Genomic DNA, 17,034 nt, shown 5'->3' with positions numbered 1-17,034 from the left:
TATTAAGTGGTCAGTAGTTTTAGTCGTACTTGGGTTTTTTATGACCATACTTGAACTGTGAGCCCTATGTAGGACAGGGACTGTGTCTGACGGGATTAACTTACCCCATGTAAAAACATACCCCACAGTAGCCCCATTCATGACACAATCACATTTCCAAAGAACCTAACCTGGTGTGTCATGGGGTCTACCTATACTTTCCTTTCCATTCCAAGAAAGTAGAAATGACAGGGTCCCAGCTACCAGGAGAAAGGATAATGGTCCCTAGGAGAAGAGAGTTTTCTTGCTGAACACTTTTTTCAGGGCCCATTTCATGTCTTTGTTCCTCAAGCTGTAGATAAAGGGGTTCAGCATAGGGGTGACCACCGTGTACATCACAGATGCTTTAGATCCCTTCTGGGATGAGTGGGTAGATGTGGGACTAAAATAGACCCCAAAACCAGTGCCGTAGAACAAGGAGACCACAGACAGGTGAGAGCCACAGGTGGAGAAAGCTTTGCCCCTTCCCCTGGCAGACGGGATTCTCAATACGGTGGAAATAATGCGACTGTACGAGAACAGGAGTCCAGCGAATAGAACCACACACAGAACTACTGTCAAAATCAACACAGCTGTGTCATTAATGAGGGTGTCAGTGCAGGATAGCTTCAGGACCTGATTAAATTCACAGAAGAAGTGATGGATTTCATTTTCAGCACAGAAGGATAATGGAACCACCAATAGGGTGTGTGTCAGGGCCTGGAGAATACTGACACTCCAGGACCCAGCAACCACCAGTGCACAGAGCCATGGGCTCATGATGGTGGTATAGTGGAGGGGGTGGCATATGGCCACGTAGCGGTCATAAGCCATCCTGATGAGGAGAAAGTGGTCCAGACCTCTGAACAGAATGAAGAAATACATTTGCGCCAGGCAGCCAGCATTCGTTATGGATTTGCTGTGGGTCTGGATGTTCACCAGCATCTTGGGGACCGTGGTGGATAGTAGACAGATGTTGGACAGGGAGAGGTTGGTGAGGAAGACGTACATGGGGGTGTGCAGGTGTGGGTCAGAGCCAATTGCCAGGACAATGAGCAGGCTCCCCAGGACCTCGAGCAGGTACATCCAGAGAAAAAGCAAGAAGAGGAGCTGCCGCTGCTCCATCCGGTCAGTCAGTCCCAGAAGGAGGAATTCCGGTATGCTAGTTTGGTTTCCCCTCTCCATGGGGCCTGTGAATCTGCTGGGGAGATTTCAAATAGTATCATTATGTAGCCCAAATCTTGCCTCGATTGAGATGGTGAGGGGAACGAATGAGCAGTGTAAACTGAGAGGGAGATATACCTGAACTCTGGAGCCCCAAAGAGGATGTGGTTGTTGTGGAACCACCACCATGCCCCCTCCTACCACACCTCGATTCTCTCCTTCTACAACTCAGCCCACACACTTTGCTCCTTTAGTGCTAACCTTCTCTCTGTGTCTTAATCTCGCCTCTCTCGCCACTGATCCCTAGCCCACATCCTGCCTCTGACCTGGAACACCCTCCCTCCTCAAATCCTATAGATCATTACTCTCCCCCATCACCTTCATACCCTTATTGACGGTGCATCTCCTCCAAGAGGCCTTCCCTGACTAAGCCCCATTTAATTTTTCATCTCCCCCCCGTTCTGTGTTACAGTCTTGCTCCTTTCGCTCTTTTCTGCTCCCAGCCTTACAGAACTTATGTAGATATCTGCAATTGTATTTATTTGCTCTGATGTCTGTCCCTCGCATCTCTAGACTGTAAGCTTGTTGAGGGCAGCAATTGTCACTGTTTATGGTTGTATTGTACTTTCCCAAGCATTCAGGACGGTGATCTGCATACAGTAAGTGCTCAATAAATACGACTGAATTGAACTGAATTAAATTGAATCGAATTCCAATAGGGCCTTGAGGACACCTCCTTCTTGGCTCACATTCTGTAGCTTCCTTGGGAGAGACAGAAATGGCCAGAATGGGAGAAGCAGCAAGTACTAATGAGAGAAGGTAAGCAAGGTTACAGCAGAAGGAGACTGCATGGTCATGGATCTACGGTCAGGAAGGATTGTGTCCCTTGCCAACTTCACTATGCCCACCTCTGCCCCTCCTTTATTTTTAGACTGTGAACCCCTAGTGGGTCAGGTACAGTGTCTGAAATACCATTTTTGTTCCTTTCTTTAGTGCTTAGGGCAGTGCTTGGTATACAGTACCTTTACCTTGGTAGCACAGTCTTTATTGATCATCTACTACGTATAGGGAACTGTACGAGGGCTTGAAAATTCACAATAGAAGTAGGAGACCTGAGATAAAAGATCTTATAATGTAATAGGAATAATAATAGCAATGATAACAATAATAGTAATTATAATCATGGTATTTGTTAAGAGTTTACTATGCACCAAGCACTGCCCTAAGACCTGTGGTAGATTCAGTATATTAGGTTGGACACAGTTTGTAGCCCAAGAAAGGCTCACAATCCATGTAGGTTGGAGAGCAGGTATTGAACCCCCATTTTACAGATGAGGAAACTGAGGCACAGAGTACTTAATTGACTTGTCCCAGGCCACACAGCAGGCAAGCGGCAGAGCTGGGATTACAACCTCGGTCCTCTGATTCCCAGAGCCATGTCACGCTGCTTCCTCTAAGGATACGTTTCCTTTCAGGATTGAACTGGGGAACTTTCCTGAAAACCGCTACCTTCCGGAAACCAGCAGTGGGACGGGCTCCTGTTGTATGTACATTCTATGGGAGCAGAAATAAAAACGTAGATACAACAGGCACAGATGAATAAATAATTGGAATAAACAAATTAATTCATAAGTGCTAAGGGTGATGAATTGGACAGAACCAGGGGGGTGGTCATTGGTCAGGGGATGCCTGACCTGGTTTTACACGGCGTTTTGAAGAGGGGAGGGATGAGGTTTGATAGATTTGAGGAAGGCGGGAGTTCCATGCAGTGGGGTGGGTGAGAACAATGGGTCATATTCAAGAACAAAGGACAACAATAAAGTGAGCTTGAGAGGATTGGAGAGTGTGAGCTGGGATGCAGTGGGAAAAAGAAAGGGAAGATAAGGAGATGGGTAGTGGAGAGTACCGTGACTTTAGAGTGTAAAATCTTCGCTAGACTGTAAATTCATTCTGGGTAGGGAACGTGCTTGCTGATTGTGTTGTATTGTACTGTCTCAACCTCTTACTACAGTGCTCTGCACCTAGTAAGCTCTCAATAAATACCATTGATTGATTGATGATGTAAGGTCCAGCATTACCAATTATGACACAGTAATGAGACCTCAACGTCATCATTGACTGTTGTTTTAAATCACAGATCCTTTGTACAATAGTAGACCAAAGGCCAAGGGAGGGTTGGGTTTCATCGAGAAGGGATTAAGAAGCAATTGCAAAGTTCTGCCACCATATAAAACCATAAAACACCAGCCCTTGCAATACTGCACACGGTTCTCATTACCATGTCTCAGGAAGGACAGAATTGAGTTGGATAATAATAATGATGCTATTTGTTAAGCGTTTACCATGTGCCAGGCACTAAGGTACGGAGAAGGGCAACCCGAGATGATCGTGAGGATGGAATGGCTTCCTTAAAAGGACAGACTGAAAGAGACATAGGTTGAGAAGGGATAATATTGAAGTCTACAAAATCGGGAAGGACTTGAACAGGGTACACATGAAATTGTTGTTCCCCAAATCCCATAGTACCAGAAGAAGGAAAACCCATTAGGAGTTAAAGGGAGTGATTCAGAACAGACGAAAGGAAACACATCTTCTTCCAAGTGGATTACAAGTTTGGCATGTGTTACCCCCAGAAGTTGAGCGGCCAAAACTATCAGCAAGTTTAAGAAAGATTTGCATTAATTCATGGATGAGCAGGCCATGATGGGCCACTAGAAGAAATTTAGGACTGTTAGATGGTTCATTCTTAACTTTGACGATTGCTATCAAGAAGGGCAGCCACCCCATGGCTCCTCCAAATGTTGGGTTTCCACTGGTAGAGACAGAATGCTGAGCTGGAGAGACCATAGTTCTGATCCAGTAATAGCATTTATTTTGTTCTTATTTGCTCCCCCTTTCTCTTTGCTCTCACTGTCCCATATCAATCAATCAGCGGTATCTATTGAGCGTTTACTGTATGCAGAACCACGTACAGAGTGCTTGGGAGCGTACACTATGTTACAGTCTAGAGGGGGAGACAGTCATTAAAATAAATTGTGGATATGCACATGAGTGCTGGAGGGCTGAGGGTGGGGGGAATATCAAGTGTTGAATATTAATAATAATTATTATTACGGTTTTTGTTAAGTGCTTACTATGTGCTAAGCCCTGTTCAAAGTGCTGGGGTAAATACAAGGTAATCAGATTGTCCCACGTGAGGCTCACAATCTCAATCCCCATTTTACAGATGAGTTAACTGAGGCATAGAAAAGTTAAATGACTTGCCCGAGGTCACACAGCAGACAAGTGGCAAAATTGCCAAGTGACAAGTGAGAAGCACCGGGGCTGAGTGGAAAGAGCCCGGGCTTTGGAGTCAGAGGTCACGGGTTCAAATTCCTGCTCTGCCAATTGTCAGCTGTGTGACGACTATTTTTCCTACTTTCCTGTGTGACCTTGGGTAAGTCACTTCACTCCTCTGGGCCTCGGTTCCCTCATCTGTAAAATGGGGATTAAGACTGTGAGCCCCACGTGGGAACACCCGATAACCTTGTATCCTCCCCAACGCTTGTCCTGCAGAACCTGCCCGTGTGCCCTCTCACCATCCCTCCCAGACTCCTTCCTTTTCTTCTCTCATCTTTTCCTTCTACCCTCCTTGTCTCTCTCCCTGCCTCATCTACCCGTCTCCTTCCACTGCTCTTCCCATCTCTGCTGGCACACCTAGTCTGTCCCTTTACTAGGTTCAAGAGCAACTTGGACATATTTGTGGGTGAGAGGATCACAACGGAGAGGGATAGTTAGGGATGATAGGGAGAAGAGTTAGAATGTTCAGGAAGAATGACAGGATACATGGATGGTAGACATGGGATTGGTTAAGAGCAAAATGTAGGATGGGACAAGGAACCCCCCGTCTCGGGGGACAGTCAACAGCCGGTTCTTCCGAGCATCTTTGGTGCCTACAGTGGACACAGAATTCTGGGTTGGATGGGCCGTGAGTCTCACTCAGTAGGACATTTCTTATGTTAGAATCAATCCCTGTATCTGACAGACACACACACAAACACACACTCAGGGGAAGCAGCATGGCTCCGTGGAAAGAGCCCGGGCTTTGGAGTCAGAGGTCAGGGGTTCAAATCCCAGCTCCACAAATTGTCAGCTGTGTGACTTTGGGCAAGTCACTTAACTTCTCTGTGCCTCAGTTACCTCATCTGTAAAATGGGGATTAAGACTGTGAGCCCCCTGTGGGACAAGCTGATCACTTTGTAACCTCCCTAGCACTTAGAACAGTGCTTTCCACATAGTAAGTGCTTAATACATGCCATCATTATCATTATTATTATTACCCACCCCTCTTTGCTTGAATAGCCCCGTGTGTCCAACTTTTACCAGCAGAGCAGCTACCTTGGGATGGGAAGTGTTTCCTGGGAGGCAGGTAGGGTGAGTTACTTGCCTGTAAATGCATAAACAAGGATCCTGCCCTCTCCTTCACCTACATCCAGAGGTATTTTCCCCCCACCCCAAACACACAATACGCACACACACACTCTCTCCACATTGCCCATCCACTCACCATATTTGTGGCTAGGGAAAGGGGGGTAGAGCATGCAGCGAGGAGAGGAGGGGGCTGTAGAGGGATTTTCCTTACCGCCCACTGGCTAGTCTTGGTCCCTGTCTGTGTCGGGAATGTGAATTAGATACCTGACCCTGCCGCATTGCAGGGTGGCCACATGTAGATCTGCCGGGAGGACTATCAGGCACCAGGGCTGGATAAGAGAGATTCTGGGACCATCAGATCCAGTTGGCAGTCAGTTGGCAGGTCGGTGCCAGTCCAGGGCTCTGTCCCCACGGGGTCGGGCTCCTCTGTCGTCCCTTGTCTAGTCTGAATGGCAGCCTGAGTGTGAAGGGGGAAGAGGGACACGGGGCTGCTGGGGCGTCTGGGGCTCTGGGCAGGAGCACTGCATCCTCACCCACGGGTGGGGGAAGTGCGGGTGGGAGCAGGGCTCATGGTGGGACTATTTGCAGAAGTCTCCGGGCCCCTGGGGCCCCCAGCTTGTGGATCCCTGAGCTCCTTGTTAGAGCCCGGCCCCTCTGGGCTCTGCTGAAGAAGATGTTCCTGGGATTGTTGATCAAGTTTAGGGAGGGTGAAAACTCACTGGTCTTATCACAATGCTTGGCCCAGAGTAAGCACTTTATAAATACTATTACAACTGCTATCATTATTTTCGAATTATTATTCCTGGGGACAGGGCCTGGCTGCTCCCCTTAAAGAAGGGATAGTTTCTCCACAGGCCATAGTCACCTTGTATGTCCCAGCCATCCCTCACTGGGTCTCCAGGACTAGCATCTCTCAGACAAGAATGCCTTACTGCATGATTCTAGGGACAGACTGGGTCTCTGACCCTTTGTGCAAGGGAAAGCCAGTCAGCAGGATGCTTATCCCATTTCTTCTGGTGCCCAGATCATGTCACCACAGCTACTAGCCTGGATCCGGTGGATCTAGGATAGAATCAATCAATCAGTGGTATTTATTGAGCATTTACTGTGTGCAGAGAACTATACAAAGCGCTTGGGAGAGTGCAATACAACAGAGTTGGTAGACAGGATCCCTCCCCAAAAGGCGCTTACAACCTAGAGGGGGAGACAGATATTAATATAGAAATAAATTATGTCTATGTACCCAAGTGCTGTCAGAAGTCTGACCTGGTAGACTGAGCAGAATCACTAGTCACCTGAGGACCATATTGTAGATGGCATGAACCTTGCCCTCAACTACCTTATAAAATAATGAGGATGACAAAAATAAAATAAATGATAAAGAAGATGAAGAAGTACTCAAATAGTCAAGCACCTACATCATTAGGTACAACAGGCAATCACATCATGGTAAGAATCAGTATAGGCTCTGTGTAATAGTTACCCATTCATGTTTACCACCAGCAGAAACGTCTGTCTATTGGCACTCTGTATTATCACAAGACCTTACTTCAGTGCTCTGCACACAGTAAGTGCTCAAAAAATGGATTGATCAACTGAGTAGCACTCTACCATCTGTCTCCTCTCACAAAAGTGTGAAGAGAGGTTGTGAATGAAAAAGTGCTAAGATGGTAGCAAGGAGGATAGGACCTGAGGAGAAGGAAAGTTCACTGAGGAAGACCTCCTGGAGAAGTTGGGACTTCAGAAAGGATTGGAAGATGGGGAGAGCTGTGGTCCGGAGGATTTGAAGGACAGAGAAGTTCCAAGCCAGAGGAAAGGCATGAGTCAGGGATCTGAGGTGGGAGAAACAAGCACAAAGCACAGTGAGAAGGTGAACTTTGAAAGAATGGAGAATGCGAGCTGGCATTTAGTGGGAGAAGAGAGTGGATGGGTAATAAGGAGAAGGATGATAAGCATTTGATCAATCCATTTTTTGATCAGCCATTGTGATTGGCTACACCCTTGACAAATGACTGTTTCCAGTGCTGGACCGGAGGTTATGTATTAAGATGTTGAATAGTGGGAGAGGCTACCATGAAGGCTCAGGGAATGCAAGTTAGGTCATTCGTTCTAAAGTGGAACGAAAGGTTGGGGACAAACCTGTGATGTGTTCAGGCTAATATTAGGCCTGGCAGGGGCTCAGGCGATTTTCCTCCGGGGAGTCCAAACAAGAAATCGCCTAGAGCACAAGCTTGTCACTTGACCTAAATGTTGCATTTGTGGGTTGGGCCATCACACATTCACAGGGAGAGCATCAGAATCAGCATTGGAGTAAACTGTTTGGCAGAGAGGGCTGGGCCCACTCCAGTGAGGGATCCTCCCGGCCCCCAATGGGAACCCCAGGGCACTGATAGAGGCTGGGAGTCCACCGTAGTCACATCCACTCACCAATATGAGCTAAGTATATTTTACTGAGTCTTAGTAGAACCATTCGGGTGCACCCTCAGGTACCCCAAGCAATACATCCCAATAAGATAACACAATCCCAAACACCTTCCATGCCATTGGTTGACTGGTTGCTGAAGTAAGAACTTTCCTGCAGGCATCCCTGGGTCAGGGCTACAGGTTCAGAGACTTTTTACTAGGTGGTGATGACTCAGGAATCACTGACACAGGAACAGTCCTCTGTACGTGGTCCTAGAACTGCGTGGCCCAAACTCTCCACCAGATGATGTGGGCTCTAGGTACGGAAGCCAGTCCTTGAGGATCAGTCCTTCTGCTTCCCCAGAAAAGAGAGGGCCCCTCGCTGGGCTGAGGTTGGCCCCTTTAACCTGGACCCACCATGGTAATAGGCCCCTTGGAATGATGCAACAGTAAAAAGAAAAACCCTGCCCTCAAGTATCTTAAAATCTAATTAGGCATTTAGATTCTAATTGTACATGCTTTTTTTTTTTCAAGAACATCTACAATTGCAAGTTAAGGGAACAAATTGTACCTGAAAAGGCCCCAGAAAGAGGCAGCAGAGAAATCGACCAGGCTATCACTAGCTACCCAGCTGTACACCAATCCTATGACTCAGGGCAGGTGGGTTGCTATCTCTCGGGGGACACCAAATTGTTACAATCTTAAGTACAGTATCTTGTACTCAGAGCCACTTAATAAATAAACATTCATTCAATAGTATTGATTGAGCACTTACTGTGTGCAGAGCACTGTACTAAGCGCTTGGGAAGTACAAGTTGGCAACATATAGAGACGGTCCCTACCCAACAATGGGCTCACAGTCTAGAACATGATATGACAATGATGTTCCTTCGTAGTGGACCACCTGTCAATAGGAAAACTAACTCAACATATCACTAACTCCCCTTTTAGACTGTAAGCTCCTTGTGGGCAGGGAATGTGTCTACCAGCTCTGTATCGTACCTCCTAAGCACTTATTACAGTGCCCTGCACAAAATAAAGGCTCAGTAAATACCATCAATTGATTGGTACCACAAATGGTATGTGATCGTTTGATGTTGGCTGACTGGCATGGGAAAGATGCAGGAATTTAACCCGCAAGTGAATTCATCACAGCTTAAGGCCTTGAAGATTTCCAGTGAGGATCAGAATTTATGTGAATATACGTTCCCGACTGACAAGTTTTTTCAGGGCCCCTTTCATGTCCTTGTTCCTCAGGCTGTAGATGAAGGGGTTTAGCATGGGGGTGACCAAAGTGTACATCACGGATGCTATCGAGCCCAGCCGGGATGTTTGATTAGATGTGGGGCAGAGATAGGTCCCATGAGAGGTGCTGTAAAATAAGGAGACCCCGGACAGGTGAGAGCCACATGTGCTGAAAGCTTTATACCTTCCCTTGGCAGACGGGACTGTCAATCTGGTGGAGACAATTCGTGCGTAAGAGAACAGAAGCCCAGTGAGGGGAATTATGACCAGCCCTATTGCGGCGACAAATATCCCCACTTCGTTGATGAAGATGTCGGAACAGGAAAGCCTTAGGACCTGGTAGAAGTCACAGTAGAATTGAAGGATTTCGAGACTGGAACAGAAAGATAAGCGATCCACCAACAGGGTGTGTGTCAGGGCATGGAGAGAAGTGACAATCCAGGCCCCAGCAACCACCAGGGCACAGCGCCGTGGACTCATGATTGTGGTGTCGCGGAGGGGGTGGCATACAGCCAAGTAGCGGTCATAAGCCATCCCAATGAGAAGAAATTGGTCCAGACCTATTAAAAAGGCAAAAAAATAGATTTGTGTTAAGCATCCAACATAAGATATGGATTTATCCTGGGTCTGGATGCCGACCAACATCTTGGGGACGATGGTGGATAATAGGCAGATGTCGGCCAGAGAGAGGTTGGTGAGGAAGAAGTACACAGGGGTGTGCAGGTGTGGGTCGGAGCCGATGGCCAGGACGATGAGCAGGCTCCCCAGGACTCTGAGCAGGTAAATCCAGAGGAACAGCACGAAAAGGACCCGACGCTGCTCTGCCCGGTTGGAGAGTCCCAGGAGGAGGAATCCCGAGACACTGGTTTGGTTTTCCTTCTCCATGTGGCTGGAAGATCTGCTGGGAGAGACAAGACAGGGGAATGTGACCATGGAGCACTTCCAGTCCAATTCTACCCCATAGGGGGTCTAGGGGCATGCAAGGACAGCTGGCATATGTTGAGAAGGGGAGTCCTCAGTTCCCAAACCTATCTAACCCAATAATTGTATCTTCTTGGCTCAGATTGGGAAGTAATAATAATAAATAATAATGATGGCATTTATTAAGCGCTTACTATGTGCAAAGCACTGTTCTATGCACTGGGGAGGTTACAAGTTGATCAGGTTGCCCCACGGGGCGTTCACAGTCTTAATCCTCATTTTACAGATGAGGTAACTGAGGCCCAGAGAAGTGAAGTGACTTGCCCAAAGTCTCACAGCTGACAATTGGCAGAGCCGGGGTTTGAACCCACGACCTATGACTCCAAAGCCCGTGCTCTTTCCATTGAGCCACTCTACTTCTCTAAGTGGAGAAGTGGTTGGAAGTGGTTAGAGTGGAAGTGGAAGTAGAGTGGAGTGGAGTGGAGTGGAAGTGGAAGTGGAGTGGAAGTGGTTGGAGAACTCCGTCAAAAGATCTTTTGCAAGATCCAGTCTAATTTTTCCATAAACCTCTGACCCAGGTTTCCTCAGTTCCGGTGCCAGAAAGGCCATAAATATGCCCGTGTCCTAACCAGATCCAGAATAGATTGCATCCTCTACTTAGTGGAGATGGAAAACAACCATCATGTCCTAGTGAAAAGAGCACAGGATGGGGATTTATGAAACCTGGATTCTAATCCCTTTAGAAAGCCTTCCCTGATTAATCCTTTATCTTCGCACCCTGGAATCCCACCCAACCTCATAACTGCCACGTCACTCCTGCATCTCCTATTTGGATATTCACCTTCCCCTTACCAACCCCTAGTAGCACTTATGTACTGATCCTTAAACTCAGTTACTTCCCCCTACCTACATTTTATTTTAATGCTGGTCTCCCCTGCTAGATTGTAAACTCCTTTTTTATGGTATTTATTAAGCACTTATTATGTGCCAGGTACTGTACTAAGCACTGGGGCATAGGCAAGATGACCAGTCCATGGCCCACATGAGGCTAACAGTCTTAAGACTCATTTTGCAGACGAGGTAACTTCTTTGGCCTGTAGTTTGCCATTTAACAAATACCAATAATAATAACTTGTATTTGTTATGCACTTACTATGTGCTAGACATTGTATCAAACACGGGGATAGATACAAGGTAATGGGGTTGGACAAAGTCCCTGTCCCACATAGGGCTCCCTGTCTCAACCCCCATTTTACAGATGAGGTAACTGAGGCACAGAGAAGTTAAATGATTTGCCCAAGGTCACACAGCAGACACGTGACAGAGTCAGAAGTGGAATCCAGATCCTTCTAACTCCCAGACCTGTGTTCTATCCACGAGACCATGCTGCTTCTCAATAATACCGCAGTTATTATTAGTAATCAGAGTCATGAAAATTGGTCAAGCAAAAAGACATGATGGAAGGACGGAAGGGCATGAGCCTTTGAAAGAGGTCTCTTTCTGAAATCAAGCCCTCTTCTCTGCTTCTCTTTTTATCCTCTCTTAGTTCACAGCTGTACTTCATGCCTTGCTCAGCTCAAGGTGTTAAAATGGAAAATTGACTGCATGTAAGAGACCAGATTTAATCCCGGCCACTTAGGATGACAATTTTAACTGAATTATGCATGGCGGGTTTTTTTTCCCCCTCAGCTTGAGCAGGTGATCTTGAGAGGAAGGGATAACCAGATTAGAGGACTCAGTGTGACCATCTGCATCACTGAACTTGCATGTGCTCTTGGAATAAACAGCAGGCCTCTAGCAGGCCTCCAGAGACCCTGGGTAAAAGGAGAATAAATGCTGGATTCAGACCAAAATAAAAAAAAAATTGGGATTTGAAAAATGACTGGACAGATGTGACTTTGCAGAAGCCAGCTGTAAATATGGTACACTCAACATTAGCATTATTACAAAAGTGGTGGTGTAGCAAATACTGTGACTCCCCATAAACAAAACCATTTATGAGGTAATAACCTTTTTTTTAAGACACAAAGGCATAATCTTTGTGGAGAAAGCATTCAAAATTCTCAGAGACCCGTTCGCTCGCAAGTGACGAAATATGTGCCTAGAAATATATTGGGCATTTAGGATGAGGAAGAGGTTTGTGGTTGGGAAAGTAGACTGTAAACTGACATCTACAATCTGAGAGAGAAGCAGCGTGGCTCAATGGAAAGAGCACGGGCTTTGGAGTCAGTGGTCATGGGTTCAAATTCATTCATTCAATCAATTGTATTTATTGAGCGCTTACTGTGTGCAAAGCACAGTACTAAGCGCTTGGGAAGTACAAATCGGCAACATCTAGAGACGGTCCCTACCCAACAACGGGCTCACAGTCTAGAAGGGGGAGACAGACAACAAAACAAAACAAGTAGACAGGCTGCAATGCTACTAGAATAAATAGAATTATAGCCATATACACATCATTAATAAAATAAATATAGTAAGTATGTACAAACAAAATAGAGTAATTAATATGTAGAACTATACACAAGAGCTGTGGTGAGAGGAAGGAGGTAGGGGGCACCGGGGGTGCGATGGGGAGAGGAGAAGGAGGAGGGGAGGGAAAAGGAGGGGCTCAGTCTGGGAGAGGAAGAGAGCTTTGAAGAGAGGAAGAGAGTTCTGGGTGCGGATTGTCTTTCCTATTTTGGGGGGAGGGGGGCAGTCTTTGGACTTAACGAGCAGTGGACATTCCGGCTGGCTTCCCTCGTCTGGAAATGGCAGTCCACATTCCCCTCGTTTCCTATGGCACATGTTTTCTGTTTAGTGCTTAAAGTGGGCCAAACACTCGACTCAGCTCTGAGGTACAGACAAACTGATTAAATTGGACACGGTTGATGTCTTAATTCCATTTTACAGATGAGTCGCCAGAAGACTGTGATTGGGAACCCATTTACAAAAGTGGACACAAAATGGACTTGTTGATTTGGTCAACAATTTGGTCAAATCCCTGCTCTGCCACTTCTCAGCTGTTTGACTTTGGGCAAGTAACTTAACTTCTCTGGGCCTCAGTTACCTCATCTGTAAGATGGGGATTAAGACGGTGAGCCCCTCCATGGGGCAACCTGACCACCTTGTAACCTCCCAAGCACTTAGAACAGTGCTTTGCACATAGTAAGCACTAAGTAAATGCCGTTATTGTTATTATTATTATTATTATCATTTTAGCCATTGGCAGATATGATCCCTGCCCTCCAGGATCTTAGAGTCTAATGGGGAGAGACAGACACTGAAATAACTTTCCTCCCCCTTCCTCACACTCCCTTTGTTTTCCTTTAGGAATGGTGGTGGAGAGGCTGGCATCACCAATTTCTAGTCCTAATTTATCCATAGGTTAGCATCTCCAAGAGCAATGTGAAGGGGGAATCAAGACAAGAAATCTTTATCCATCAGGGCAGGTTACATTCTGACTCTAGAATACATTACTTTCCTTCCTTACATCCTTCCTTCCTTCTTTCATCATCCACCCAAACGAGCCTCACGTAGTTATAATCAAGGTCATATTTATTGAGCATTTATTGTGTTCAGAGTACTGTATTAAGCTTCTGGGGGAATACAGTATAACAGAGGTGGTAGACATGGTCCCTGTCCCCAAAAAGCTTAGAGTCTAGAGATATGGTCTGGTTATACTAATTGCTCAGACCACCTCCAGGTCATTCATTTTCTCCTCCCCTGTCTCTTCTCTTCCATCAGCTGCCGGGATCATCAAGGCCCATGTCATAACCTTCTCCTTCCTGGCTGATTCCATTATGACAGTGAGACTGAGTGGGTAGGGATCCCAGGGTGGATCGGAGTGCTTATGTGGTCACCGAGTTGGGAAGGTGGTCATGCTTGTAATTGACTCAGGCCTGGTTGAGCTGCGTGAGCAGGTGCAAACATTCACTCATTCATTCATTCATTCATTCATTCATTCAATCTCATTTATTGAGCACTTACTGTGTGCAAAGCACTATACTAAGCACTTGGGAAGTACAAGCCGGCAACATATAGAGATGGTCCCTACCCAACAACAGGCTCACAGTCTAGAAGTGGGAGACAGACAACAAAACAAAGCAAGTAGACAGGTGTCAAAACTGTCAGAATAAATAGAATTATAGCTATATGCACATCATTAATGAGAGTAGTAAATATGTACACGTAAAATGAATAAAGTAATAAATATGTACAAATGTATACAAGTTCTGTGGGGAGGGGAAGGGGGTAGGGCAGAGGAAGGGAGGGTGGCGATGCGGAGGGAAGGAGGAGAGGAAAAAGGGTGCTCAGTCTGGGAAGGCCCCCTGGAGGAGGTGGGCTCTCAGTAGAGCTTTGAAGGGAGGAAGAGAGCTAGCTTGGCGATTGTGTGGAAGGAGGGCATTCCCGGCAAGGGGAAGGACGTGGGTCGGGGGTCTTCGGTGGGTCAGGAGAGAACGAGGTACAGTGAGGAGGTTAGTAGCAGAGGAGCAGAGGGTGCGGGCTGGGCTGTAGAAGGAGAGAAGGGAGGTGAGGTAGGAGAGGGTGAGGTGATGGAGAGCCTTGAAGCCAAGGGTGAGGAGTTTTTGCTTGATTCCTAGGTTGACAGGCAATCACTGGAGATTTTTGAGGATGCGAGTTACATGCCTAGAACCTTTCCTGTAAAGAGATAATCCGGGCAGCAGTGTGAGTTATTGACTGAAGTGGCAAGCATCCTGAGTTTACTGCTCTTCTGGTCCCCACCAATTTTGATCCCCTGGATTTCCAATCGGTTGAGACGTACCACTGCTCAAAGTCCATTATAAATCTAGGTAAAATGGGTACTCACCTGGGTTGGCCAGTTTGAAGGGAACAAAGTTATTTGGGGCCTGCCCCTTACCCGAAGCCAGCAGAGCCGAAAGGGCCAAGGCCTCAAGTGGATCATCCTGTCTCTCTCCGGCCCAGACAGGACAGGTTTTTAGTGATCCAAGTAAGCCCAAAATTCAGGGTCCAGGGTAGACATTTTGCTTGCAGAAGCTCACAGGGCCCACTTAAAATTGACTGGCCCAGGACATCCAAATTGCTTGTACTCACCCGAGCACAGAAGATATACACCCAAACGGTTCAATGTTGGGAGAGAGGGCCAAGACTAAGGAAAGGTGAAGTTCCTGCAAGTACCACCCTAACCCTGCAAATGTCCTGACTTTGCCAGTGGCAATGTCTGACAAGCACATGGGCTAGCACTAGCCTGGCTCTTTGGAGTAGAGAGGTCTGAATGGAGGAGCAGAAGGGAGTAGCAAAATTTTCCTTACTTTTTGCCAGTAGGTCAGGTGCCAAAAGGCACTGAAAATTGTAATCAGATGGCCGTTTCTTGGGTACCCTTCTGTTGTTGACTCCTGGTCAGCCAAAATCCTGATGCGACACAGTCTTAACCTGTGGCAGGGAGATGTCAGGGGACCCTGTCCAAGGACCATGAAACCTAGTTGGGAGGTCTGTCTCCCATAGGTGGTTCTAACCTGGAAGGTCGGTGCTGCTCTGGGGCTCTGTCCCCGAGTGGTCGGGCCCCTCGGTCGTCCTTTGTCTCCTCTGGACGGCAGCCTGAGCATGGAGGGGGATGAGGGATGTGGGGCTTCAGGGACCCAGTCAGGAAGCACTGTGTCCTCACCTGCAGGGGCAGTGCAGATGGGAGAGTGGCTCATGGCGAGACTACTTGAAGGAGCCCCTGGGCCCTTGGTTCCTCCAGCTCATGGCTCCCAGAGCTCCTTGTTAGAGGCAAACAAACACTCAGCATCTGGTTTCCCACTTGACCTCTCTGGGCTGCCCTGAGGTAAACATCCCAGATAATTCTGACCATGGTGGAGAGGGCATTGAGATCTCCCTGGGGGCAGGGCCCTGCTGCTCCTTCATGGACCAGGACCTCCTCAGTCCACCTGACCGGCCATCATGACTCTCAGTTTCTAGTCCCAGGCTGCATCAACAGATTGATGATGATAGGTCAGAGGACACAAAACCCCACTACTATCAACTCTAGTAGAGGTGCCCATCGGTTCACATTGGGTCACACTGAGACTCTTACATACTTGCACGTTGTGTCTTTGAAAATACAATAGTGTACTGCTGCTCCTCCTTTCTGGATCCATGTCATTCAGTGAGCATTTCTCAGACAGCGATGGTTAAGAGGGAAACGGTTTGCCCTGCTGCCAGCAGGACATTAACTTGAATTTTATTTTCACAACTGTGGTGATGGTTTGCGCTGAGCCACCTCGTATGTTTTAGCCCTGTCTTCCTCTGTCCACTGCAAGATGGCTCTAGGGGGCACGGGTACAGTCTGAGTTCACAAAACAGAACTTCACTGAGACCTCAACAGCTGCAGACACCTCTGAGTCCTCGCCCATTTCATAAGCCATGTCAGAGTACTACACCCAGACTGGCTTAGTAAGGGACGAGGGATGAGATATCTTTTGCCGTGCTGCAACAACCAAGGGAAGTGCAGAAAAGAGGCAACATCACTAGTCATTTCGTGGGCAGCATTAGATACACTTTAGAGCTGAGACTGGGGACTGGGCTTGAGGGCACCTCATTGAAGTTGTTGCCAATCTCGATTTACTCAGATTCCGCCGATCGAGTACACACTGTCAACACTTGTACTCTCCCCCCAGAGGCATTTAACCTATGGCATTCCTTCCACTCTTTCCACCTCCACCCCTGCCCAACTATGCCTCTCCCATGTCAATCTCCATAGGACCTACATCTGGTTTACTTCAAGAAATGGAGGCTCTGCTCAATCTCCCAGTACATGCTAATCAGCTGGCCAATGGGAGGACCTTTTAAGTCCGCATTCTCCCATGATAATAACAATAATAATTTTGGTATTTGTTAAGCGCTTACTATGTGCTAAGCACAGTTCTAAGA

At 47.1% G+C, this 17,034-nt stretch overlaps 2 protein-coding genes across 2 annotated transcripts; both read right to left on the bottom strand.

Moving 5' to 3' along the window:
- Nucleotides 1-264: 264 nt before the first annotated feature.
- LOC119923640 (olfactory receptor 7G3-like) lies at nt 265-1,203 on the bottom strand. Its single transcript, XM_038742972.1, has one exon. It carries the CDS (start codon nt 1,201-1,203, stop codon nt 265-267), a length of 939 nt encoding a protein of 312 aa, XP_038598900.1.
- Nucleotides 1,204-9,186: 7,983 nt separating this feature from the next.
- Nucleotides 9,187-10,125, bottom strand: LOC119923628 (olfactory receptor 7D4-like). Its single transcript, XM_038742966.1, has one exon. It carries the CDS (start codon nt 10,123-10,125, stop codon nt 9,187-9,189), a length of 939 nt encoding a protein of 312 aa, XP_038598894.1.
- Between the last annotated feature and the right edge of the window lie 6,909 nt (nt 10,126-17,034).

This window comes from Tachyglossus aculeatus, unplaced genomic scaffold, assembly GCF_015852505.1.
Source record: "Tachyglossus aculeatus isolate mTacAcu1 unplaced genomic scaffold, mTacAcu1.pri scaffold_208_arrow_ctg1, whole genome shotgun sequence".
NCBI classification, from domain to species: Eukaryota; Metazoa; Chordata; class Mammalia; order Monotremata; family Tachyglossidae; genus Tachyglossus; species Tachyglossus aculeatus.
This window is presented reverse-complemented; position numbering and strand designations above follow the sequence as displayed.

What these genes read in the sequence shown, in the direction of transcription:
- LOC119923640 (XM_038742972.1), bottom strand. Translation starts at nt 1,203, where the DNA reads ATGGAGAGGGGAAACCAAACTAGCATACCGGAATTCCTCCTTCTGGGA.
- LOC119923628 (XM_038742966.1), bottom strand. Translation starts at nt 10,125, where the DNA reads ATGGAGAAGGAAAACCAAACCAGTGTCTCGGGATTCCTCCTCCTGGGA.